This window comes from Archocentrus centrarchus, chromosome 23, assembly GCF_007364275.1.
Source record: "Archocentrus centrarchus isolate MPI-CPG fArcCen1 chromosome 23, fArcCen1, whole genome shotgun sequence".
NCBI lineage: Eukaryota > Metazoa > Chordata > Actinopteri > Cichliformes > Cichlidae > Archocentrus > Archocentrus centrarchus.
The window spans coordinates 18,992,385-19,019,552 of NC_044368.1; the positions used below are offsets into that span (position 1 = coordinate 18,992,385).

At 41.7% G+C, this 27,168-nt stretch overlaps 1 protein-coding gene across 1 annotated transcript; it reads left to right on the forward strand.

Moving 5' to 3' along the window:
• Positions 1-23,002, forward strand: lrig3 (leucine-rich repeats and immunoglobulin-like domains 3). Its single transcript, XM_030720771.1, has 19 exons — positions 1-470; positions 4,699-4,770; positions 4,878-4,952; positions 12,666-12,800; positions 13,173-13,316; positions 13,604-13,747; positions 13,857-14,000; positions 14,977-15,120; positions 18,038-18,118; positions 18,230-18,301; positions 18,798-18,869; positions 19,461-19,624; positions 20,316-20,651; positions 20,742-21,023; positions 21,126-21,602; positions 21,717-21,875; positions 21,968-22,108; positions 22,246-22,500; positions 22,592-23,002. Exons 1-19 carry the CDS (start codon positions 271-273, stop codon positions 22,822-22,824), a joined length of 3,330 nt encoding a protein of 1,109 aa, XP_030576631.1. The 5' UTR covers positions 1-270; the 3' UTR covers positions 22,825-23,002.
• Positions 23,003-27,168: the final 4,166 nt, after the last annotated feature.

Below are 27,168 nucleotides of genomic sequence, written 5' to 3' on the forward strand. Positions count from 1 at the left end.
GCGAGGCACAGGGCAGAAAAGTTTCTTTACAGGAATGGGCAAGTTAGAGATGAACGCTTTTCTTTTACACATCAGCCCCGCGATCTCCTCAGCAACAAAGGATTGGATATAAGGATCGAGTGCGCCTGAGAAGCAGCTCCAGATTTGGGGATTTTTTTTTTCTTTCTTTCTTTTTTCTGGGGTCATCTCGTACTTTTGGATTGGTTGCGCTTCATCTGAAGATAAAAGTAAAAGAAGGGGGGGTGTTCACTTGTGTGGCCAGACAGAAAAATGCGTTCCTCTACGCTGCCTCGCAGCTTTGCAAAGTTTGCGGCGGTTTTCCTGCTGTTTTTGATATTGGAGAGCGGATCTGGTACTAACACAAGGACGTGTCCCTCTCCCTGCGCTTGTTTTCGGGAGCTTGTGGACTGCAGTCGGCTGAAAAGGGGGCAAACACTACCAGACGCGATCCCGGAATGGACAGTTCAACTGTGAGTCTACTGGAAGAGCTTTTACGCGTACTGTTACAGCCATGTGTGGTGGTTTTGTCATTACGAGTAACGCTTAAAACTTTTGTGCACCTCTTGAGGAACAGTTTTAGTTTTCTTTAGCGGGGACGGGATGTCGCAGTGAAAATGGAAAAGAAGAAAATCACTGAATTGGCTTTGATTTGATTTGTGATTGATTTTACTGTAGATCAGGCCCAGCCAGTATCCTGAAAAGTTGCGCGTAAAGGTGATTTTGGTCATTAATCTATTTATGTGCGTTATATTCATCCTACTGGACCTTTTATTTATTTATTTATTTTTTTAAAGCAACATGCCATTGAGGTCAGCAGGGAAGCGTTAAACCCATCACACACCAAAACCCCCTTTTACAAAACTGCAGTTAATTCTGAACAAATCCACGCAGTGCCTGCAGGTACTGGGTTTTTAATCAGGCTTTCCCCACTGGATGATCGCGTCAGAGAAGTAGCTGCAGAAGTAGTAATTATAGCACCACTGTCAGTAAGCAGTGGTTAATAAACGAGCAGATATTGCATTTGACATTAAAAAGACAAAGATCCACATTTTTATTTGCAGTGATTGGCGTGTTTCGGTGTTCCCGTTTCGCAGACCGTCGCGGCCTCCCAGAGCCATAAAAGCAGAAACCAGATGCAGCGCCGGAGTCAAATCTGCTGTTTGTCCGCAGGCTCCTCTGGTTGAGCTCGGCCTGGGGCCTTTTTGAAGCTGAAACACTCTGCACAGCGTTAACAGCGTGTTCTACTTTGCAGATAATTGTTCTTACTGAATTTTTACAACCTGGCGTTTAGGCGGAGTACTTGATTTTTTTTTTTATTGTCCCGTGTTAGGCGAACAGCACTTGATTCAGTGCCTGGTTGTAGCTCTTGCCGTGCTGCTGAATTCAAGTTTTCTCTCTTCCTAAAATGTGCTGCTCTGGAAACTTGATGTTGCCAGAGAAAACAGACCCAGCCTGAGCCTCACAACCAAGGCCCAGTCTTCCCCCCCCCAAAAAAAAAGTTCCATATGGGGGGGGGGGAATTCTTTTCACTCTGGCATGCTAATTTACGAGTGGCTCTCCAGCACATCTTAAACCCCTTAAACCACCCGACCCTTTGTTTTCCAGCACCCCATTATTTCTGCTGAATTAGCAACACAAGAGCCAGCGATGGTACTGATTAAGGAGGAGCGTGTAGGATTAGGCTCAGAAAGAAGAGGGGGAAGGAGAAAGTATGTAGAAGTAGGATTAAGCCACAAATATATGAGAGGCTTGGGGGGGGGGGGGGGGGGGGGGTTTGCACTAGTTGATTTTTAGTAATAGAAACGTCTCAGTCAGATCATATTAAATAAGTAGCTTTAAAAATACTGTATTTTTGGAGCCGATGTACTGATTTTTAGGGAGGTCCAATATCTTAGATGGATAGATACAGTATATAGGTGGTGGCATGATTTTCCTTTTTGCATTTTATGTTTCAAAAAGGGGTTTTTATGTGAGTAAATGTCAGACAACACATTCAGCGATACCAATATAGCTGTGATAGGCCAGTATCGGCTGGGCACTACTTACTTTTGGATAAGAATGGAGCATATCACTGGCGGGGGATGCAAACCTGCAAAGATTTACTCACATATTTTTATAATTATCTCTTGGTTTCTGAAATGTAGTAAACATATTTTTGTATAGGTAAGACTATTTGTTGGTGAAAAAGACAAATAATTCGAGGTTGTAGGTGATATGAGGAATCTTATGGGTTTGTGCCACAGACAGTGTGAATTTAAGATATTCCTGAGTTTTAACTAGATGAAGGTTTGAATATTTGCCATTAAACAGTATGTAAAGTGCTGAACAGTACAATGGTGTGATAATTTACTTTTAGTATAATAATAATAGTAAATAAAGAACTCTACATTTTAGGGGCGGCCAATATTGACAGAAAATATCGGTCAATTGATATCAGCCAGGATATCAATTTTTAGGATATGAATTATGTACAACCTTGATGGGTTTAAGGAAACTTGTATAGGAGTTAAAGATTTGCTTGTGTGTTTTCAGACAAATCTAACAACCACCTTTTAGGACAGGCAACACTGATATTTGAAAATGAGGTAAAAAGTGAAAAGAGAAGGAAGTAGAGTCGATAATGAATCTTAATACGTTTGTGCCATGGTGTCTTTTATTAAACACATTGAGCATTTATCAGATAAATTTAATAAGACATTTATTTGACCAGGTAAAACTCATAAAACTGCATTGTAGCCAATGCTATTTATGCTAGCTACTTAACTAACTGATTTAACTATCTATTTGCTAATATCTGAAAGCTAGTAAGCTACCTTCCAAAATCCCTGATGTTTTGTGGTTGGTATTAAAAAAGCCACAACACATATTTTATGATTTTTTTTAACTGACAGATTTGCTATACAGCTTTATTTACTTTTTTCTGCTACAGGAAAAATGTCCCATTTTATTGTAAAACGTTAATGACAGCTCTTACAGTGTGAAGAGCAGCTCATTCATTTCCTTTTAGAGTCTGATAAGTACATTTTTCAGCAGCCCAGCAGATATATGCTGCAGCCTGTATGCAGCACTGTGTGTTATCTCGCTCCTCTCAGAGCCTGCTTTGTGAAGGATATGGAAGTGTCATGGCTACTCAGGGTTTATCTCTGGAGTGTGATAGGACACCTTTCCCTTATGGCCCCCAGCGCTGGAGCTATAACAACAACAACACAGCTGCATGCTTGGAGGAAAAAGGGGGGAGAAATGAAGGGGGGTTGGCGTTAGCGAGGCTAGTAAAACTCTAGTTGAGTAGCTCGTGAAACTTTCCACCAAAGAACAAAAACAGGCCCCAGAAAATTCAACAGGGGTGTTTGAGCCGTATGAAAGGCGTCCCTCTCACTTTTCCCGGCATTGAGAATACATTACCAGTTGTTAGGTTCTCCCCCTCCTCCCAGAGCTCCTTGATGGATTCCAGATGAGGGAGGTAAGGGGGACGAAAAGGAGGAGGAGGAGGAGGAGGGGAGGTGTAAAAAAAAAAAACGTGTCTGGCACCACAGCGTCGATCGTGCGCAGCAGCATCAATAACTCCAGCACTTTATGGCGCATGAGGCTCTGCTTGCCAGACTTCTTGAGCTGGTTTTCAGGCTTCTTTTAAAAAAGCAAAAACAAGAGTCTCACTCGTAGTGAGCAGCAGCCAAAGCTGCTTCAGACGAGTCCAAGACCAGGCTCAGTTTGAGCCAGGCCTCCATCCAAAGGGGGCTCAGACAAAACCAAGACATAGACCAGATCAAATTGAGCAATATTCAAGACTAAAACAAACAATGTGCAGCCTATGTACTCATACTTCTAAATACAGTATTATATTCAGGAGTTTCCAGAAATGTCAAAACTTTAGAAGAGTTGTGATCGGCAGGGGGTTTTTGAGGTCCACTACACAACCAAATCACACTGAAAATACATGTTTAACACGTATACATGTTAGATTTGATTTTAAAGTCAGCAAAGTCCAGACACCAACTGAGACTCAGTCAGTAATAAACTTCTGCTGACTCCACTCATCAGTTTTTGGCGTCCTTTTTGTCATTTTTTTTTTCTTCACAATAGTTGTCAGGCTGCAGGTTTTGGCTCCTCTGCTGAGGTCTGGTTTTGAAGGAAGCTGTTTTGGCATCAGCTTTTTCTTCTCTGTTTCAAAGGAGATGTCGGGGGGGGGGGGGCGTGACTGTGAAGCTGTTTGTATAGGAACTCATTTTAACTTGCTCGGAGATGCTGTCCAGTATGAGCTCTAATTCTTTAAAGAATCCAGCCTGGTATTCTTTTCCTTCATTTTAAAGGGATATACCTGTGGTTTGAAACCAGATTCACACCCAGCATTAAAAACTGGGGCTAAAATTCAAACCAGTCGAAGGACTTTGTTCAAATCTTTGTGACTTTAGGTGTGTGTATCTGAAACTGCAGTCTGTTTGTGTCAGTAGTAAATCTTTTCCTTTCTCATTTGTCTGACCACTCTGTTACATCTTGAAGCTTGCAGTTAAATTACAGCAGGTTTGCTTTGATCCACTTTCACTGTTTGCAGTTTTAAGGCGCAATAACGCACAGAATTTGTATTTAATTATGTTTTTCTGTGTAGACGCAAATGTAAGACTGGAGCAGCTGAAAACTACAGTGTGTGGGGTGTACTTTTCTCTTAATTTTTGCTTCTTTTTTTTTTTTTTTCTGTCACAGGGACCTGAGCCATAACAAATTGCGGGTGCTTGACAGCACTTTGTTTTCCAAACTACAACATCTAAATGAAATGTACGTATGCCTAGTATTCGCGGCACATTTCAGAGTGAGCGCAGACTTTTCCAGAACAGTCTGTGACTAACTGTTCTTTTACCATTTCTTTTTGATGATATGTACAGAAAGCTGAACCACAATGACCTGGAGGAGATGCCCGATCTGGGCCCTTATGCTTCAAACATCACAACACTCATTCTGTAAGTAAAACTTTCATTAAATTCTAACACTTGTCTGGATTCTCACCTCAGCATGGTCTGCTGGGTAGTTCTCTGTCATTGCCAGCTAAACGAGCAAGCGCGGAAGTGCCCCCCTCTAGAGAGCAGCCCATTTGACTGCTGGTTCCCAGACGGGGCAGTCAGAGACATGGCAGTCAGCCCCAGACAGGTCATGTGTTTCAGGACAAATGCCATCAACAGAAATGGAAATATATTTTTCTGGTGGCTGCTTGTTAGTGTATTTTTAAACCGTAGGCAGTGACGTGAGACTGGAAAGAAAGAAAATCTGTCATATGAACATGACCAGTTGTTTTGTTTTTTTTGTTAAGTCTGAAGTGGACGGGTCACATGTGGTCCTTTAAGGCACTTGGAAATAGATTCCTGAAGTTTTAACATTGCCGCGGCCTGTCAGGTTAAAGTTCATTTAATCTAACTTGTGTTCAGAACCAGTACTTCATGTCCCTGAGTGATGCTGACTTGACGAAAGATGATTTAACTGGCCATAGTTCGTTCCCTTGGGACCTTAACCGAAAGAGTATTGTTGTGCAATACGTGCTTTCGGAGCAGCATCAGATATTAGTGTGTGAAACCTCAACAATTTTATTTGCTTTCTGTGGCATGACTCTCAAAACCAGCCAAAGTGAAGTTACTGTGGAGGAATGTGCCTCGACTCTTAGCTAGATGAGGCCTTTCCCTCATCAAGCCCCAACACGAAACCCTGGGGCCGCCACAGGGCGTGCAGTCCTCAGTCAGTCAATTGACAATTTGTTTGCAGATTTAACTCAGGAGTGTCACCTCCAGCTATAAGTTTCCTCTTAGCAGAAGAAACATGAGAAGGGCAGTGTTTTTTTTTTTTTTTTAACAAAAAACAAAAAACCTTCATATCTTGGAGGTTGCACTCTAATGCACCTTTTTTAGGAAAAACCTGTGTGGATTCTTTGTCTTAGTCCCACAAACAGCATATATTAATATTATAAATCCTCACACCAAATGCTAATTAGCTGGCTGGTGCTTCCAAGCTTTAATTAGTGAGGCGCTCTCTAGGAATCCTGAGACTCTTAAGAATGATTATTATAGGTGAATACCTGACAACAGTATTTCCAGTACTATAAAGTCAGACTATAACCTTTGTCTATCACAATTTATAAATAAAGGTAAATGGTAAAACTTAGTGTAACAAAAGCACAAGTAGAGAATATTAAATCAACACAAGCTCACTTTCATGTTAATTTAGTAAAGAGAGACAAAAATGAGAATGATACGAGCTTCTTCTTTTAGATTTAAAGGTTTAAGGTATTTGACCTAAAATTTAAGTTTTTGTAAATATTTGAGCAGTTTTAGAACTGAAAAAATACTGTTTGTGTGGCCATTTAACACTGCAATCAGTGAAAAAACAGAATGCACAAGAGGCTGTGGATAACATTAGCTAATGCAGATTTCTGCTGGAGAGGCCACTTATCAGACCTTCCAGTGTTTAACTGTAGACTGTATAAAAAAATGGGCCTAGCTTCCTGGCTTGAAAGGTGCTGCTAACGTGCAAGTGCCTTAAGCCTGAATTCTATTTAATGACCACAAGGGGGCGACTCCTGGGGTTGCATAGGACTTCAGGTGGTTTCGAAGCTTAAGGGAAAACAGTTCTCGGTTTCTGAACACTCGGGTTTATGGGTTTAGGTCATTCTAAAGGAAACATGAAGTTTATTTTTTAAATTTTGATCATTCTAAAAGCATTTACACACCAGACACGTAAAATTTGTGCAAATGTTTGGTGCATTAAGAATATTTTTTGGACCTACCTATTCTTAATGTAGTCATTCACACTGACCGCATAATTTCACAGGACAAATTTGTGGCATTTATTTTTTCAAGCTCAAATTTTTTTATTTGATCGCATGCAAATAAACAGATCTGACCATTTGGCAACAAGTCTGCTCGTAGCTCAAAATGCCCACCGGTGAATATACGATAATATGGAAATGGTAAAATAATACTATTTTACCTCAGACACACAACTGCTCCGGGTCAACCAGCTCTATGGAATTATTTCTCTGCCTCCTCAGATGTGATTCCAACTCTGCCAGCAAGAACTAAAACTGCCCGGATGTCATCCTGAAATACGTACATGAAATATATGCACGCTCCTGCCTGGAATCTCCGTTTCTTCCTTTTCTTGTTTAGTAACATGAGGACCAGCTCATCATCGCTTGATGTCGTCTTTTAAATTTTTTGCAGCGCATTTTTTAGGATGAATTTTTTGCAAAACTGCAACACTTTCAGTGTGTGTATATACGTTACATGACAAGTTCACATGTAAAAATCGATCAATAATGATATGTTAGCAAAAGAACGTGCATTTTCACTGTCAGATCCGCCCGTCATTTGTCAAGATGGCGATGGGAAAGCGCACAGTGCTTCATAACGGGACTTTGCTAACCAGTGGGTGACATCACCGTGTCTACACCCATCTTTTATACAGCCTTTCACTTTAACTAGCTATTCTAGCTAATAGCAAGCTACAGTTTGTCATGCAAATTTTTCAGAAGTGGCTAATATCATTGTGATTCGTGTCATGGTGAATTATATTTTGCTGGCTTGTAATATTTTAACCTAAAAGCTCTCTCAATAACCAATTTGGGGTTTGTTTTAATTTGAGAAACATGAAAGAATGTTCTATAAAACATTAGCTGCCCTATATAATTAAATAAATACTTGCTCCTTTCCTTTTAAAAAAGATCCCATTGCAAAACTGTGGTTATCAGCTGATTTTCCAGCATTATTTGTCAAAACCAAAACACACCACATTTAACTCTGTTATTGTTGTCAAGCATAATTCATTTGAAATATGTGAAAACCAGTATGAAGAAAGAGAGCTCACGCAGAAGACGAAGATAGTGACGTTTCACGCTCTTTCACGCTGTCCTTGTTGACTGCTGCCCTCTTTCTTCAGATGAAATGGCACAGTGTGCTTTTTTCCCTCCAGTGAAACATTTTTCCAGAATTTCTCTCCCTCCTTTAGTTTCTCCAGGCTGGGAGGGTTGTAAAGGGGGGAAAAAAAGACCTCGGGGTATCAAATACCACTTATTCAAACAGCCAGTCAGACATAGCGGCAGCTCTCGTCGACTTCTTTGACCCTGTTGCTCTGAGTAAAAACAAATGGCAATAACCCTGCAGCTGGTAGTAATTGAGTCATGATCAGTTTAATTAATTGAACAATTTCCCAGGAATTTATGGAGGGGGTAAACCCCACCACCACTAAATCCCTTTGCTTGCGTTCAGGGAGCGTTCAACAAATGACCATAGAGATTCCAGGTTGGATTAGGTGTATAAGGAGGTGAACCTCTCAGCATCCCTGCGGAAATTGTTGAAGATGAGAATTACAAAGCAAAACAGGAGCAGTTAAAGTCATTTTCTGTGAAATTTTCCTGTGATGGTGCTTCAGCTGCTAATTAAAATGTTCAGTTTGTTGGTTTGCCTTTGACAAATCCGGTTTTTGTTTAATCTGTTTTTTAAAAAATCACAGCATTAATCTTTGAAATCTCATGATTTCTCTAACCAACAATATCCAAAGGTGTTTAGTTGTTCTTGCTTGAGTATGGATTAAGCTAACCATGATTTTATGCCAGTTTATTAATTAGGTAGTAGTTTAAACACTAGATTCAAGCTTTCTATTATGTGAAGAAGATGACTGTATGGTTAGTGTGAGCTAGAGTGAGGGGCTTAAAACATTTTCATTTCCAACTCCATATTTTGGTTCTTGGACTCTACTACAGTCACACTGTATGTTTGATAGTTCAGAGGAATCCTTATTTAGCTTAAACTAGCCCTTGGCGCCACCTCTCTTTCTGATACAAGCTGTTTTCACCCCTTTCCATTACTTAGGCCCTGCCCTCGTGTATTTTGGTAAATGTTACTTTTTCTGTGTTTTGACCTTTCACCCACATATATACAGTGTTTTAGCTCACTGAAAACGGAGCTTCCACAAACTCTGTTTCTGTGTTTACATGTAGACAAAACAGATTTTCTCTTTGCAACATCAGAGTCTGACTATGTGCTGTGTTATTCTTTGTAGGCTTTTAATTGGCAAACATTTCTATATGCTTAGAGATATATGGCCACCTGTTTTTTTGGTTTGCGTTTCCCTGTGGACAAACATATTTTTCATAATGAACATGGAAAAAATCCTCATTTTAAAACATACTTGTGGACATGTTGACGTTGCCTTAAAGGCCACTCTCCCTTTAAGCCAACTTTCTTCTGATTGGCTGCCTCTCATAAACACACACCTTGTGGGCAGAGCTTCTGTGTTTAAGTGAGAGTTGTGTGCCTAAGTTGACCATATTTGGGATATCAACTCATTCCTCTTTTCCACTAGTACCTACTCAGCTCGACTCTACTCAGTTTTGGTAGTTTTCAATTACAATTGAGTACCGCCTCAATGCGGGTGATGTCGTTATAGTAAGACGGCCCAAAAGTCCTGTGATGTCATTTGTATGCAACACAAACAAACTGACGCTCCCATCTAGCTACCTGTGGATTCTGTTGTCAGCCACCAAACAGGGTAGTGTGTAGCCACATCTCTCTTTGCTGGGTTTAAAAAACGGCGGGTTTGAATCTTGTGAAAGAGTCGCTCTCATTACTCATCTAGTGACATCACTCCCTGGCCAATCAGTGGCATGCAGTCTGTTGACGTCACATTTTTGGATCAACTCGACTCGCTTGGAACCCCGGCTGAGTAGGTACTAAAAAAGTGCCTGGTACCAGGTACTACCACCTAATGGAAAACCCTAAAAACCGAGTTGAGTTGAGTCAAGAAGGTGCTAGTGGAAAAGGCTGAAGCCTTAAGTATTGTTATCTGATCCTACCATTCCACTATTGTAACAGTATGTATTTAATAGAAATTATGAAGTATAATAGGGATAAAATGCTGTTTAGTACTCTGTGCATTACAGAAATGTACAGATTCATAAAGACATCTTTCCTCTACATGAAGGTCCTTCAGTTCACATTTAATACAATCTGTTCCTCTCACCAACTGACGTGTTAAGATGATCAGCCATTTGAGTGAGATATGCAGATATGTGCAGTTTAATATGGCGTCTCAACAGCAAAACAGCGCTGGTTTTCATTACAGGCGCCACTGCAGAGAGGGAGAGAGTCATCAGATGGCTTCTGAAAACTCTGTTCTTTTTCCAATAGGAAATACCACACACAGGCACACACACACACGCATACACATATACACCACAGGCAAGATACGTTTAGAAAAAAAAAGACTTTCCATTTAAAGAGCTTCAGTAGTATTATTCGTCGCTCACTGTACTGAGCTGTGCTGAAAGCAGCGCAGTAACAACAAAAGGCTTCGCCGAGGATCTCGTGTTTTTGCAGGAAGTGTGGTCAGCTCGATGGTGGCTGAGGCCAAAAATACTATCGAGTCATGCGACAAGTGCTGACAGGTATGAGCTTGTTGTGAAACCTTATAATCTTATTGGTGTAATATGCTTGCCAGCATAAAAAGGCTTTACCTGCTTGTATTACACATTTTGTGCGTTCGAGAAGGTTTAGAAGATTTTAAAACTGTAAAAAAAAAAGATTATAACTGTTAACTAGCCATCAGAGCCACACAACAGAAAAAGCAGGTTACCTTAGTTTAATCATTAGTGTAGATTTCATCAGTTCTCAGCATACATTGGGCTGTTATTGGCACATGCTTCGCCTTCTATGACTTCCAAAAAAGTTCAGCAAAGCCCTGCAACCGCACTAGTAACAACTCCATAATCACATTAGATTGAATGAACAAGTTTTGGAGTGAGAGCATTTAAAGTGGACAAAGCTCTGTTTGTTGTGTGTGGCAAAGACTCTTTGAGTGGCAGTGCAGATGTGGAGGCTGAAAGCAGGGTCTCGACATACAGTCCTGCAATTGTCTGGGCATGCAGTCAAACAGAGTTAAGGTTCATGGTTGGGTTAATGTTTAAAGATGAACTATGGAAGATATTTTCTACTGCAAAATAACTGATAGGATTGCGCAATAATTATATGGAGACAGCGGTGATACCATCTAGCAGCCAAGGAGAAGGCTGATCTCCTCATCCCCCAGGCAAGGAGCATGCACCAAGCCCCTCCACCTGTCCTTTATTTCTGCTTTCTCTCTGGGCAAAACTGGAAATACTGGTTCTGTCTCAAGAGGCGGCCCTCCTTCTCTCGGCGATCAGTCGGGGGAACATGAAAACTGAGATACAGGTGGTGTGCGGCACTTTTGTTTGGGACCTGAGGGCTGCGATGCATGGAAAGCCCTCTGCAAATCTCCAAACAAAAGAGCTGCTTGTGGGCCTTTTTTATTGGGGACAATGAGCCAACGTGCTTTACTTTGCTAATATTGTAATTCCTGCACACCTGAAAATGTCCAGAAAAGGTTTGACAAATTAGAAACAAGGTACAAAAAGAGAAAGTAAAGACATGCTATATGTGTCTTCGAGCAGTCTCATGAAAAAAGTTGGGCAGGATTGAAGATAATTGTCTTCATCCCCACCAAGTCACTGCTCCCCAGTATATCACCCCATGAATGCGAAGTTTACAAAAAGATGTTGCAATTTTTGACATTTCCATGGAGATGCATGCGCTAAGAAAAAAGTGTTCCAACCTAGTCCTATGAATCCGTGAGACGTCTCAATTTCACAGCAGTCGAGATTAAACTGTGACATCAGAGTGTGTGTTCACTGTGAGGTGTTGCTGGATGCATGACAGGGTCATTCCTGACACCTGATTTGCACACCGGGTGTTAAAATGAGCTTTTAAGCAGAGAAATAATATCTGAAATGGTTGTTTTGTTATTCGGCGAATCATCGCGGCTGTTTGTGGCTCTGTTCGTGGCACCTGCCGCTCCTGTGGAGCAGCCTGTACGGCGGGTCGGAAGATTGACACATTCCAACAGTTAAATATTAACGGCACCGCATCTCATGTTAAACCTACATTATAAAACTGTCCTCACTTTTTTTTTTTTTTATAGCTGCAGGAAAAGGGCGTCAGAAAAGCTAACATCTCTCCTGGTCAGCAAGGTGTAGCTGGAGGCGGGACTGGAAGCATAGTGATGAATAATGAAAACGAGGCCTGTAGTCTGGTGCTTTGGAGGGAAATCCCCCCCTTCCCTCCACTTGCTCTCTGCTGCAGAGTCTCATGCACAAAGAGGGCACTGTACAGGCTCTGTTTATAACTAAGCAGTCCCTGCACTGCAATTTAGGAGGCGTGCAGCTCAGGAAATTGCTGGCCTCTGCTGAGGCATGCTTTCACTGAGGGAATGGTATTCATCAGCCAAGTAATTGGCAGGTTACTTTTTTAAATACCTTGTTGGTAATTACCTTATAAACAAAATAACACATCACTAAAGCGAAAGGTTGTTTGGTGTGAAGAGCAGGAACATTAATCATATTGAATAATTTGTTGGCTTTTTATGAAATACACATGCAACCTCAGCAAAAAAAAAAAAAAAAAAAAAAAAAAAAAAAAAAAAAAGCGATGACAGCTTCATGTTGGGTGGTAAGTTTAAGCTTTACAAGAGTGAGAGAGTTTGTCAGTTTTTAATTCCACGGCCTAATTTGGGGACGTGAGTGTTTGTGTATCTGGAAACGTGAACCTGTTGTCCACCACTAGTCAAATACACAGTATTTTTGTCATTTATTGGAGCAATGCCGTCTGTGTTTTCAGAGCAAACAACAAGATCACCAGGATCTCTGAGGACCAGCTCCGGCCCTTCCTTGCTCTGGAAACCCTCGACCTCAGTAACAACAATATTGTGGAAATAAAGGCCAGCTCCTTCCCCGCACTGCCTCTCAAGAGCTTGTGAGTGTTATGATCTTCTTTGTCCGAAGACAAACATTTAAATCAGAACATAACCACAGATCTTAGCATTGTCATAACACTCGTTCATTCGGGACTTTTAAAGCTGAAAGAAGGCTGTTATTTCCAACTGGGACCCCACAGCGGCCAGTTTCCAGCACAGGCATCCATCACAAAAGGCATGGCAATTATTAGTCACACGCAGCATAAAAAGGTGTGGATTGCAGTGCAGCTTGCAAATGCACAGAAAATATAGATATAAAAATTTAAGCACCTTATCAAGCTCACTTTTTATACAGCAGTTGTAGTTTTTTTTTCTGAAAACATTACCTCTACATTTAAAGCAGATTTCATGAGTATATCTTTCTTTTTCAGGTTTCTCAACAATAATCGGCTGTCCTCTCTGGAGACTGGCTGCTTCACCAACCTGTCGAGCACGCTGCAGGTTCTCCGGCTCAACCGCAACCGCCTCTCCAACATACGAGCCAAGATCTTTGAGCTGCCCCACCTCCAGCATCTGTAAGCAAAACTTACAACTTAAAAATCCAAAGCTGTTCTCTTTCTACCAAAGTACACCCAGCAGCCTCATTACTGTCCTGAAGGAAGCATTCATCCACCTGTGATGAGATGCACATGCTTGTGACACTTTGACATTAGTGCTGTCCTCCTCGGCTGAGTTGCATGCTTGCACCAACTTTGGATGCAGTGCAGCAAAAGTCATTTAAATATCTGCGTAACCTGTGGACCTGTTACTGGTGGAGCTCCTTTTACTCATTTCCACTTCAAGCTTTCTGCATGTGTTTCAGAGAGCTGAGCAGAAACCGGATTCGCAGGGTGGAGGGCCTGACGTTCCAACACCTGCACAGCCTTCGCTCCCTGAAGATGCAGAGAAACGGCCTGAACCGCCTGATGGACGGAGCTTTCTGGGGCCTCAGCAGTATGGAAGTCCTGTAAGCATTTTTAGGGTTTTTTTGTTTGTTTGTTTTTGGTTTTTGTGGTTCTGCAAGGAGATGTTCCTTGTAGTATAAAATCTCACTGTGAGTGTGTGTCTGTGTGCAGGCAGCTGGACTACAACAACCTGACAGAGGTGAGCAAGGGTTGGCTGTACGGCCTGCTGTCTCTGCAGCAGCTCCACCTCAGCCACAACGCCATCAGCAAGATCAAATCTGACGCCTGGGAGTCCTGCCCGAAGCTCAGTGAGCTGTGAGTCCACTTTTTTTGTCTTTCCTTTCCTCCCTCTTGATTCCCCCTTCCTCTGGATACCCCCCCGCCCCCACTTTCCATTCACACTCTGAACTCCCAACACTTCTCTGTGTTGCCCTCTCCTCATCTCTGGCGCTCCCGCCTGCCCTTCCTCACACTCCAGTTACTCCCGTCACCACCCCCCCCCCCCCCCCCCACCCCCACCCCCCTTCCAAAACCCGTCACACACACACAAACACACGTAGACAAAGCACCGTCTCTTATGCTCTGCCAGTCAATGCCATCGTTAAAGCGCGGCCAAAATATTACACACTCCTGTGCCTCCTTTCTGCTCTGCTGTCACTTGAGCCAAAACATCGGCCTGTGGAAGTCCCATTTGTTTTGTTTTTTTTTTATTGGAAATTCCATTATTAGTTCCACTTACTTTCCACTTACGCTCAAACTTCAATGATTTCTCAACCCATCAATGCACGTTCCTGCAAGCGGATTGAATTTCCTTTGTTGTGGTTGTTGTTTACAGCGCTGGCCGGTTTAGTGTTTGCCATGTCTGGAGCGTTTTTCACAGATAGGTTGTTTTTTTTCCCTCTGCCTCTCTCCCTGCTTTTTTCACTCTTATCACACAAGCCTGAGCGTAAACAAGCCGCCTGTGGGTTGTGAACGTGTCCAGCTATCTGATTTGTTCTCATCTGAGTTTACTTTGAAAAAAAAAAAAAGACGTCTGCTTGGAACGATTTGTTTCACAAATTCTTTTTTGTTGCAAAATTTGATTTCCACAAGCTGATTGGAGATAAGTTCAGATGTTTAAGTGTGGCTGTTTTTTTAAATGAAAACAAGAAACAATGCAGAATATTTGTTGTTGTCAAAGGGCAGATCTCATTTTTAGAAGAATCCCACAGAGGTGAGACAGTTTGTAATCAGAGTTTTGCAGAAAGTAGATTTAAAATTGATTTATTCTTACCTTCTTTTTTTTCCACAGCAACCTGTCCTCCAATCACCTGTCCAGGCTGGACGAATCAGGATTCGCTGGTCTCAGCGTGCTTGACGAGCTTGATGTTGGAAACAACCGTGTGAGCTTTATCGCTGACGGAGCTTTCCGTGGTCTCTCCAACCTGCAGATGCTGTAAGTTGTATTCAGTGCTGGGGTCATTCTAAAGCAGTGCCTTATTCTTTAAAGAAGGTATTTTGTTACACAACGTGTTACACTGCATTTTGCTTTTACACAGCCTGAGATCATAAACACTCTATATGAAGGCCAGAGCACGGCGATAGCTGTGGTTACAAAAAGATTCCCAGTTGTATAGAAGTCTATGGGAAAACTGCTTTCTGACAACTTCTGGAAAGACTAGCCTGATGAGTTTATGGGCTCAGACACTCATTTCGGGTCATATTGAATAAACAAGTCTATTTTGTAAATGTTGGTCATACCATGTTTCAAAAAGGAGGATTATCCAAGTTGCTGAGCAAGCAGTTTCCCAGTCAGACCCACCCCTCCCTGTCACATCCAGTTTTGGAAGCCAGGATGGTGACAGTGAAAACGCCAATCTCCATGCTTCAAAACAGGACTACACAAACCAATGGACGTCATGGCAACTGCGGCCATCTCTTATACTGTCTATGCCTTAGATGCGTCATCACATATTTACCAGTTAAAAGTATAAACCTCTGGCTTCACGCCCACACATAAACACAAACCTATATAAAATGGGGACACAATCTTTTCTTATAGCTTTTAGGTTTAAAACACAAAGTAAAAACAATCAAACTTTGGTTGCTTGGCTGCTTTTTGTTAGCATATTGTCTTTGCAGCTTTTGTGGCCTGATCAGTTTGCACTTTACTGTCATGTAGACAATGCGGTAAAAGTAATCCCCATGGTCGCCACCATTCAGAGGAGCTCAAGTCAGCTGATTGTAGTGTAACTGTGATGTGAAAAGGCCCATTTGATTAGAGTCAGTAACTAGAATGTGATAATACTACATTACAGAAGAATCTAATATGACCCAACAATGGTTATAGTCAGTAGTTTACTACATGTGGTTTCACAGGATGTTTTCTTGTTTTTATTTAAATTATTAGAAAAATTCCTTATCTACCCAAGTCTTAACCCAGAGTTCATTTGCATAGCTCTAACTAAGAAACCAAACTTTGCAAGGCAGTGTGTTTGTGTAATCCCGTAACAAGAATATAGAAATTTCAATCTTTCCTTTTCAGATTCCCCATACTAGGAAAAGAACACAGCCTGGAACTGTTTGTATAAAAAAGAAAAGAAAAAACCTTCAGAGAGCCACAAACCTGACCTCAACACCCCCCCCCCCCCCCTTCCCCACACACATTCACATCATACACCCATCGCCCCTTTTTCCCACAGAGAGGCTCCCTAACATTTTCCCTGGTTAGGTCTTTTTAACTAGAACCAAATGTGTTCCTTAGGTCATCATAGGGCAGGTGTGCACCTAGTTGGACACAGACTGCTTCAGGCTTCAAACCTAATCCCCCCCCCCACATATACACACAAACAGATAGATACATACACACTTCCTCAGCTTCTATCAGCCATAACCAGGCACGCCGAGGAGAAAAATAACTGTTTGAAAGCATGAGAGCAGCTGAAGGATCAAAGCAGGCAATTTCTCAAGGAAATGCTTGGCCTTTACTGATGTTCATACCCTAAAACTGTGTATTTAGTTGTTTTGCATGTATTTTTCTTTCTGTGGACAGCAGGATAAATGTCTCCATATTTTTTCCAGGAGTTTGAGTTTGGTAGCAGAAAGTATTTCAGCGAACATCAACACTTGGTTAGAGTCTCTCAGTTTCAAAGAGACAAAATTGTTTTCTGTGCTGTGTTGTTTTCTTCAGCTTTATGTTTTGTTTCTGTTCCCACGGGAGTAATTCTGGAGTTCAAAGTTATCTTAACTTAAATAATGTCGAGTGGAAACTGTTCTCAGTGAAGCAGTTCACAGAGGTGCTGTCTGCCAGACATGCTAGCTAGCTGAGTCATATCCACAAAGCTAACATAAGTTTGCTAATATAACCCTGAATCTGAAGAATAGAAATGGAACGAGAAACAACTAAACTCACACTTGTTGCTTACAGTTTAACAGAGACACACAAAATCACCAACTTAAATCACTAACTTAACCCATAAATATATAAGGATGCATTGGATTTATGCAAATATTCTTATTTGACATTGATTACTTGGTCAGTCTTTATTATCAATTTCAGTTACTTTTTGCAATTTTAAATTTTGTTCAAAAACGATTCACTATTTACTTCTTTACTATTACATACTATCATCATTTAATACATTAGTAAGCTAATTTTAGCTTTATTTGCATTATTTAGCTACGTAACTGTTACACCCAGCAGTTACTCTGTAAGTGATCACTAATTATTCATTTTCATATTACGTAAATTTGTATTCACTAAAAGTGAAGTTATTAGTAGCACTGAGTTTTGAAGGTACTGAAGATCCCAAGTTGGAAATCTTTTTTCCAATTATTCTGACACCACACGGATGTCCTACTATAAAAAAAATGGGTCTGCTAGGTCAGTAGATCTTGTAGTGGATGAGGCCTCTTGATTGGACTTCACCAAAAGGGTTTCCTTAAACATTTTAAATGTTTGACTTGATAAAATACGGCTAATATGACATATTCACAACGTATTTGATGTTAAATTCCTGTGGGAATAATCATATACATATTTAAGTAGCTTGCAGAATATATTTATTCACTCATACAGTTTAAAATGTAGCACACATGTTACATTGCCAAGCTCCCTTGTAAAACTTTTTTTCCGCTATACAACACAGAAATGCCATAGCAGACTTTTAAAAAGTGCCACAAAGGCCAGGAAGTGACTTCCTGTTAGGGCATGGAGCCACTTTGAATGTAATTTTAACATCTCAAGCATTTTTCCCTCCATCACACGAAATGTAAAGCCGCATAAAGTTTTATTAACATCACAAGCACAGTTGTTTCCTGGGTGTGGATTTTTTTTTTTAAACATTGCTCTTTGTGTTTGTTTCTCATGAAAGCGATCTCCAATATAATGAAATCTCCTGGACTATTGAAGACATGAATGGACCTTTCTCTGCTTTGGACAAACTGAAAAAACTGTGAGTGTGTATGATCGTTCTGCCATAATCCTAGCGGAGCACGTGAACAATGTAAGGTCAAAGAGTAAAAAGTGAGGCTGGAAATTGATAAGGCTTTTGTTGTTTTCCCAGATTTCTGCAGGGGAACCAGATCCGTTCTGTGACCAAGAAGTCTTTCTCAGGCCTGGACGCTCTGCAGCACCTGTGAGTCGGCCTCGTGTTTCACTGATTGTTTCCAAAAGTCCGAGCTGTAAACTAAGCAGGGTGAATCACACTAAGACAGAGAGGCTGTTTGTTTCTTCTCCCATTTCTCCGCTTTGATGTGGAATCAAGAAAAAACTCTGCCATTAGTATCTTTACATGTGTGCCAGACTATATCGATCACCGAGGCGAGCCGGAGAGAACGCTGTGTGTGTAATTGTGTGTGTATGGGGGTGCAACAGCTGCATTTGATTCTAATTAGAGTTTTTTCCCAGCCGTTGCCAGAGCTCAAAAGCAGCCCAGAGTTGGGCCTCTCTTGATTAACACAGCAAACTGCTGCCCAGAGTTTTATTGTTCTGGAGCCCAGACCTTTTCCTTCGCTCGATTGAAGTTTTTTGTAGCCTTCACTCCACACGGGCTGATGTCGGCAGGAAAAAGTTGCCATCTTTCTGTGGGGATCATAGCGGCCCTAATTTTCTTCTCTTATTTCGCTCCACAGAGATTTGAGTAATAACGCCATCATGTCCATCCAAGCGAACGCCTTCTCCCAGATGAAGAACCTGCAGGAGCTGTAAGTGTCCAAGGGCAGCTTAGCTTAGTGTTTCAGTGTTAATGTGGGACAGAACACCAGGTGAAACTCATTATGGTCTGCTGGGAAAAGTCTGCAGCAAACGGTGCTTACTTCAGTGTTAATAATGGGTTCACAGTTTTCTTTGTCTCCTTCATTATAGGATAGCTTTCACTAAAAAACTCAAGCAAAGGAGCCTTTAAATGTATTCAAAATGAGTGCAAGCCTGTGACAAATTACATAGTACACTGGAATAATGTTTCCTAAAGAAAACAGGTGCATTGTAGTTGAATTTTAGGTGATATTTTCAGTGTGTGAGTGTGTCTGCAGGGTGTGTAGTTCCACATTAAATATCCAGTGCAAACTGAAAAAAAAAACTAGCTAAACTGTTTCATTTCCTCAGGAACAATATATTTATCTGATTCATATACACAAATCTGTGGTTTTGTACTGATAAAATCTCCCCCTGTAGATTCCACTGTTGTCTTATTTGAGATGCAGCTCTACCTACCTGTGAGAAAACACAGCCTACCAGCCACTCTAAACATTACTGCAAAGTGAATTAAACGCTTCTGGTATCTTCTCCTCCGCCAGACGTCTAAATACCTCGAGCCTCCTGTGCGACTGCCAGCTGAAGTGGCTACCCATCTGGGTGGCAGAGCAAACCTTCCTGCACTGTGTCAATGCCAGCTGCGCCCACCCGCAAATACTGCAGGGCAGGAGCGTGTTCGCCGTCCGCCAGGAGGAGTTTGTATGTGGTGAGTGATGCATTCACATGGTGTGAGACCTTGACACAAGCGTTTCGTAATGTCTAAGAAACAACCATTTATCCACGGCGGGTTTTCCATTCACAAACTGACCCAGATTGTCGAGCATTTTCCTCCTTGACAAACTGAGTCTCATGAGGGAATATGATGGAAATTTACTAAGTCACTAAGTTTTTCCTTCAGGGCCTCATTTGCACCCAGTTTCAGTTAAAATCATGAGATTTTGCGCTTGAAAAGAGATCTCTAATAGAAATCCAGACTCCAGGAAATGTGCTTGTTTCACTGGGGAGCAATATCTCATGCAAGCACACAAATCAGTGTAAACACAACATATTCTAATATTAATTTGTTCAAATATTTCTCCCATAAATAAAATGCATTATGATTGTACCTGGGCTCTTTATAATGCTAATGACAATAACATCATAGCAAAGCTGACCTGAGAGGAGTCATTAAACTTCACATTTACACATTAACCTAAAACACTTTTCTGAGTAAGAGTTATAAAAGGTCCTTAAACCAGTGCAGTTGTGCAGAAAAAGTTACTGAAATCAGAAAATCAGAATAAGCCAAAATTGCCATGAACAGGTCAGACTTCTAAAAAAAATAGGAATTTGGATCAGCTAAGAAAACCTTTATATATACATTCATATCACAAAGATTCTTTTTCTTATTCATGCAGAGGATTTTCCAAAGCCTCAGATCACCGTGCAGCCAGAAACCCAATCGGCCCTCAAGGGCACCAACGTGACGTTTGTGTGCTCTGCGGCCAGCTCAAGCGACTCACCTATGACCTTCGCCTGGAAAAAAGACAATGAGGTTCTTAACGATGCCGAGATCCACAACCAGGCCCACCTACGGGTGCAAGGGGGAGCAGGAGGTGAAACGGAGGTGACGGAGTACACGACCACACTGCAGCTCCGTAATGTTGAGTTTTCCAGTGAGGGGAAGTACCAGTGTGTGATCTCCAACCACTTTGGATCCTCCTATTCCACCAAGGCCAGACTCACTGTCAACAGTACGTTTGAATTGGGATGAACCATTTTATAGATATATGCCTAGAAAGATTTTAAATGGCCTAATCTGAATGTCTTTTTGCCTTTTTCAGTGCTCCCTTCCTTCACAAAGATGCCCATGGACTTGAGTATCCGCGCTGGAGCGATGGCTAGGCTGGAGTGTGCTGCTGTTGGTCATCCTTCCCCCCAGATCGCCTGGCAGAAAGATGGAGGCACTGACTTTCCTGCTGCCCGTGAACGCCGGATGCATGTCATGCCGGAGGATGATGTCTTTTTTATTGTGGATGTCAAGACTGAAGACATTGGTGTTTATAGCTGCACAGCTCAAAATACAGCTGGAGCTATTTCTGCAAATGCTACACTGACAGTTCTAGGTGAGCAAAAAGGCACTGTAAGCAGACAAACCAAAGGCTCATATGTAGGACAGATAATGCTCTTAAGTTATTGGATCCTTTATTCTACTGCTTGTCTTGCAGAAACGCCGTCCTTCTTGCGACCACTCATGGATCGCACTGTGGCCAAAGGCGAGACTGCAGTCCTCCAGTGCATTGCTGGTGGAAGCCCTCCCCCAAAGCTGAATTGGACCAAAGATGAATGCCCACTGGTGGTTACTGAGCGCCATTTCTTCGCAGCGGCCAACCAACTCCTTATCATTGTTGATGCTGCAGAGGCAGATGCAGGAAAGTATACTTGCGAGATGTCCAACACACTGGGAACGGAGAGGGGCAATGTTCGACTTACAGTCGTACCGAATCCCAACTGCGACTCCGGAGCACAGGGCGTCTTTGTGGGAGGCATTGGGACTGGAGCAGGATCTGATGATGACGGGTGGACCACTGTAGGCATTGTCATCATAGCGGTGGTGTGCTGTGTGGTTGGTACTTCCCTGGTTTGGGTTGTCATCATCTACCACACCCGTCGAAGAAATGAAGACTGCAGTGTCACCAACACAGGTCAGTTCATGGGGGCTTATTTGATTATCCTTCAGTACCTGCTTTCCTATTCCTTCCACATTCAATAAATAGTCAAATGAAGGTGCAAATTAACCCAATGTCCTTGTGCTTCAGACGAGACCAATCTGCCTGCCGACATCCCCAGCTATCTGTCCTCTCAGGGCACATTGGCTGACCGACAAGATGGCTACATCCCGTCTGAGAGTGGGAGCAGTCATCAGTACATGACTTCTTCAATTAGTGGCTTCTATCTGCAGCCTAAAGACATGAACGGTAAGAACCCTGCCTTTTCTTCTTTGTTTTCAAAGTAAAATCTCTAGAAACACTCGGTTTTCTTAATTAACCCTGACCCTTTGTCCTGACAGGTCTGTGTCAGTTGGATACAGGAAGTGAAGCAGACATGGAAGCGGCCATTGATCCTTTGCTTTGCCATTATCAAGGCCCAATCGGCTCACTCCTTCGAAGAGATAACATATACTCCACTGACCCAACAGAAGTCTTCACAGGTCTGTAAAAATTAGCCTTGCTCTTAGTCTAGAAAAAATACTGTTGTTGAGTCATAAATATGCATTCACGTCTGTCTAATGGACATTAAAAATCTCTGACTCTTTGCAAAGATTCTAATTGTTTTCAAAAACTTCAGGCTGTTGCACCGACCAAAGGCCCACCTGTATTGACTCCTACAGTGGCAGCCTGACTAACTCTAAAAGGAGGGACTATTTCCTGACTGAGCACTTTGACCTCTGCTCGTCCACTGTCCTGACGCAGCTTCCCGGCACTAGTCTGCATCATGGCCCCTCCCACCAGCAGAGTGACCGTCGTCCATCAATGGAGGAGGGGGATATGGTTGACTATGGAAGACCTCATGAATGCCTTTCCCCCTGCAACACTTTCATGGGTAGGTCTTTAATTCATCTGTTTTCCACGCTTTTTATACTTCAGAATTTCCTGTGTTTTGGCCTGACTTCCTCTTTTACATTTCAACTCAGGAACATTTGGGAAAGCTCCTTGGAGGCCTCAGGACCTTCATCCAGGATTCAGCCCACTTTCAATAACACAAAATGGAATAACTCTGCATGAAAATCCTTACATTGCTCCGGATGCAGAGTCAGACCTCAAGAGCAACAAGGACTCTTCATCAGAGCACAGCAACAGTGTGTATGAACAGCCATTTGATGACACTCGGACTGATCCCGTCTCACAATGCAGGATGAGCACTTAGCTGAGTGACTGAGCTCTAGTCTGTGTTTTTCATGAAGAGAAAAACCAAAAAAAAAGAACATTTCTACCTCACTGAATGAACACTTTTGCAATAAAGGACTCCTCATATGGACAAAGAGTGAATGTAAAGGACAGTTTGATGTTCCTGCAGAAACAAAAAGGAGCAGCTGTTGTTTGAGGAAAAAGATTTGGTTAAATAACTAAGATCAATATATACATTTTTTTTTATAAAAGTTTATTATATTTTGTAAATTGTATATAAAAAAAGATTTCATTATTTTTGCTTACATTTTGAGTATTTTGCAGCCTTGCCTGTTCACTTATTCCAGCTTTGAATGAAGCATTGTTTTGCACATATCTTATGTAAACAATAAAAACACCTAAATGTGTGCTACTACATTCATTTAAGTGCCCTGAGGCTTCACTGATGTAACTTGCTTCATCATGCAAGAGATGGAGATGTAGGGATGTAGCATATATTGGGGGGGTGGGGTGTTAACATTGGCCATTTTACCCAACCATTTTTAGAACCACAAACCACCAAGGACAGTCTAGGTCTGTCATCAGTCAGCCCCCCCACAGAGAGAGAGAGAGAGGACGTTTAACCATTTAGTATCAGAGTCTAAATCCAGACACAGCTTGGGAATAATAGGATATTATTGCTTATTGACACCCACAGAAATCATAGAAATTTTATGTTCCAATGCCATATTGGGGTATACACTCACCAGCCACTTTATTGGGTACATCTGTTCAACAAAGCTTGTTTTTTAATCAACCAGTCACATAGCAGCAACTCAATGTATTTAGGCATGTAGATGTGGTCAAGATGACCTACTGAAGTTCAATTCTCTAGGGTTTACAGAGAATAGTCAGCTGAGAGCAGGAAACAGGTTATGGTTCATATAGGCACTGATAGAAAAATTGGAATTGATAAACTGGAAAAAATGTTGCCTGGTCTGCTGATATCTGCTGCGACATTCAGATGGTCTTCTCAGAATTTGTTGTAGACATGAAAGCATGTTACAATCTTATCTTGTATAAACAGTTCAGCAGGTGTTGGTGGCGTAATACCATGGGACATGTTTTCCTGGCACACTTTGGGCCCCATTAGTACCAACTGAGTATCATTTAAACACCACAACCTACCTAGCAAGATTGTGCACCATGTCACAAAGCTGAAAATTGTTTCCTGACAATAAGAGTGAGTTCACTGTACTCAAATGGCTTCCACAATCACCAGAGCTCAATCCAACACAGCACCTTTGGGATGTGGTGGAACAGGAGATTTGCATCACGCGTGTGCAGCCGACAAATCGGCAGCAACTGTGTGATGCCATCATGTCAATATGGACCAAAATCTCTGAGGAATGTTTTCAGCACCTTGTTGAATCTGGCATGAAGAATGAAAGCTGTTCAGAAGGCAAAAGAGGGTCATATGATCAGGTCCTAGTATGGTGACTGGTGAGTGTATAAATGCCTACCCAAGTTCCATGTCCTTTTGTCTCCAGTAGACCGTGTTGTAATGGGTTTCAACTAAGAATCCGGAGATAAGGTGTTAGCTATAAACAAATGGAGCAAGTGGACCTGTTCACATTACTGCTACTGCTAATTTCACCATTGCCTTTCCAATTAAGCTTGATTTATAGTCCCAAATCTCTTTAGAACCCATGCTGTACCGAGCAATGCCATTTTTTCCATTTATACTTGTGAGTTGCTGCATCTCCATTACTCTGCCATCATGACTGAATGCACTGTGACTGTGAGCTGGTAATCCATAGATGCTAGCAGAGCTTTGCAGACCAACACATGTTGTAGCTATGCACTGTTGCCAACTCCTCAGTAAGGAAAATAGTTATTGGCTGTCCTAAAAGTTGCTAGAAGTCGCTATATGATGTCATCACCTAATTTGCATAGCTGGTCATTTGTTGTAATCGAGGCTGTAGGATAGACAACATGAACATAACTTAATGACTTAATGTTTTGCCTTGACCCACATAAATCAATTTTGTCCTATATTGTTTAATGTTAGAATATCAAATTAAAAAAAAATAAATAAATGATTACGTGGGGTGCGATTGCTAACTATACATTCAACCCTCCTCCTTTATCTGTGGGCTTGGGACCACTGTCACCAACTTTTGTGTAAGAAAACTCGCTGTCGGCTGTTTCAAAAGCTGCTTGCCGAAGCAAGGTCCAGACGATGCAAAAGTGTACAAAGGGACACTATGAGTGCTGGATGTACACACAACACAGAGGATTTCCAGCTGATCTCCAAAACTCTCCAAAAGTCACTAACGTCACCGGAAAATGTTGCTAAATTTGTCGCTAGTCATTCTTTAGAAAAAAAAGTCACTAGGGGGTTTTGAGAAGTTGCTAAATCTAGTGACAAAGTTACTAAGTTGGCAATACTGTAGCTATGTGCCAGAGTTAGCCTTGAACCCAGAAGGTGGGCTGCTCTTGCGCTGTTGCTGCTACTTTAACCTAGTCCCATACTGCAGAAAATCAAATATGCAAAAAACTCCTTTGTGGTGGAGTGAAACTGAATGTTAAAAGCAACAAAAATTGTCTACCTGCAACCATTGTCTGTATTTCTCATGTGTGCCTTTTTGATCTTTGTTGGGGGTTTTTTGGGTTTTTTTTTCATGCTTCTTCCTCTTGTGGTTTCACGTTCAAGCCAATTTTTAAACCAGTCACAATTCGATTTACTCATACTGTCATCACCATGGGGCTACATGCTGTTTTTTCGGTGGACTGTACACAAGTGTGTGAAAATTCTCAAAATCCCTCTTTCTATGTAGCTAAAGAGCTGCAAACAAAGAAAACCAACGCGAGGCCATAAATCCTGCATGAGCTGACTGTACTGGGAGTTGGAGCTGATAAATATCGAAGAACACGTCATGTCATTGGAAGAATATTAGCTTTTTACTTACTTTTTACTGGCTTTTAGATTTTCATGTCTGTATACTGAAGAGGCTCATACTGCACCACACAAATAAAACTTACATTCATCCATTTTGTTTATCCAATTCAGGGGGCCTGGAGCCTATCCAAGCTGCCATAGGGCAAGGGGCGGGGTACACCACCCCAACCCAGCAGACAAACAATCAAGGAAAACAAAATGATAATTTCATACAAAAAAAAGACTAGCTTTTAAAGATAAAACAACAAATATTGCTGCAGAGGCCAGTATCCTATCATTAATAATAGTTCATTTAATAATGATGCTTATAACTAAATAACAACTTAAAATAATTACATGTAATTTGCGTTAAACCCATAAATTGCTGTTAGAGCAGTATGGCACAATATACCTTAGTGCATACTAGACTCTCTCTGTTTGCTGGATGACTCATTCCCCTCCCCGATCCCCCAGCCCTTCTTGCCTGGTGGTTTGTTGTTTCAGGCCTCTCCTCTTCAACATGAGGAAAAAAGGTGTGCTTGTGCACTAGGCTAGCTGTTGAAACTTGCACTTGGAACTTGTCTCACGGCTTCCTGGCTGCCACAGTGGAGCTGTGTGTTTATGAAATGGCAGATTCACGATGGTGGTGCCAGCAGGTTTGTAAGTGGATTTAATCAGATCCCCTATTCAGGGGCAGTAACTTCAGTCTTGCATCCAGTCTACTGTGTGAAAAGCACTGGGGAGAAAGGCAGTGACATTGACTTCTTTTGTTGTAGTCATGTTCACCATAAAGGTCTTTGGATTTGCACACACAATTTGTGTATGGAAACACTGATGAAGACTTTTGCTTTCATAGATGTGTTATTTTTCGCCCATCCTTCTGGTTGACTAATGTTTAAGTACACCTGGCTGTTGGCTACGCTGGTCTGGTTTGTATGCTTTTATCCCAGCCTAAAGGAATGAGGGGGTTTGTTGGAAGTCTTGCCAGTTCTTCGAGGAGGCTGCGATTAAGACAAGATGGTGGAGCCACACACATCCAAACACCTGGGAAACAGCTGCTGTGCTTTTGCTGCTCGAGCAACATTCAAGGACCAGTCCACTTTTGTCTAATAATCTAAAGTCAGCACAGAGCCGAGTTAGTTCAGATCACAAAGGACTTCTCACAAACATGGCCCTGCAGCATGGATAAAGTGGGGCTGGGGAGTGATAAATGATAAACTCAGTGGATCGTGATTACGCTTCTTGTTGGACAAAATGTGGTGATATTTATAGGAGTGTCACATTGTATTGTTTGGAAGTAAATAGCCAAACCTTTGCGTGAGCTTGATGATATATGGTGATCTGGCACTCTGCGTAAAATGTTCATAAACAGATGTTAGGCCAGAGGAGAAAATCAGTGTTCAGGAGGTGTAGTTGTGGTGAAGAACTAAAAGACGAAGGGAG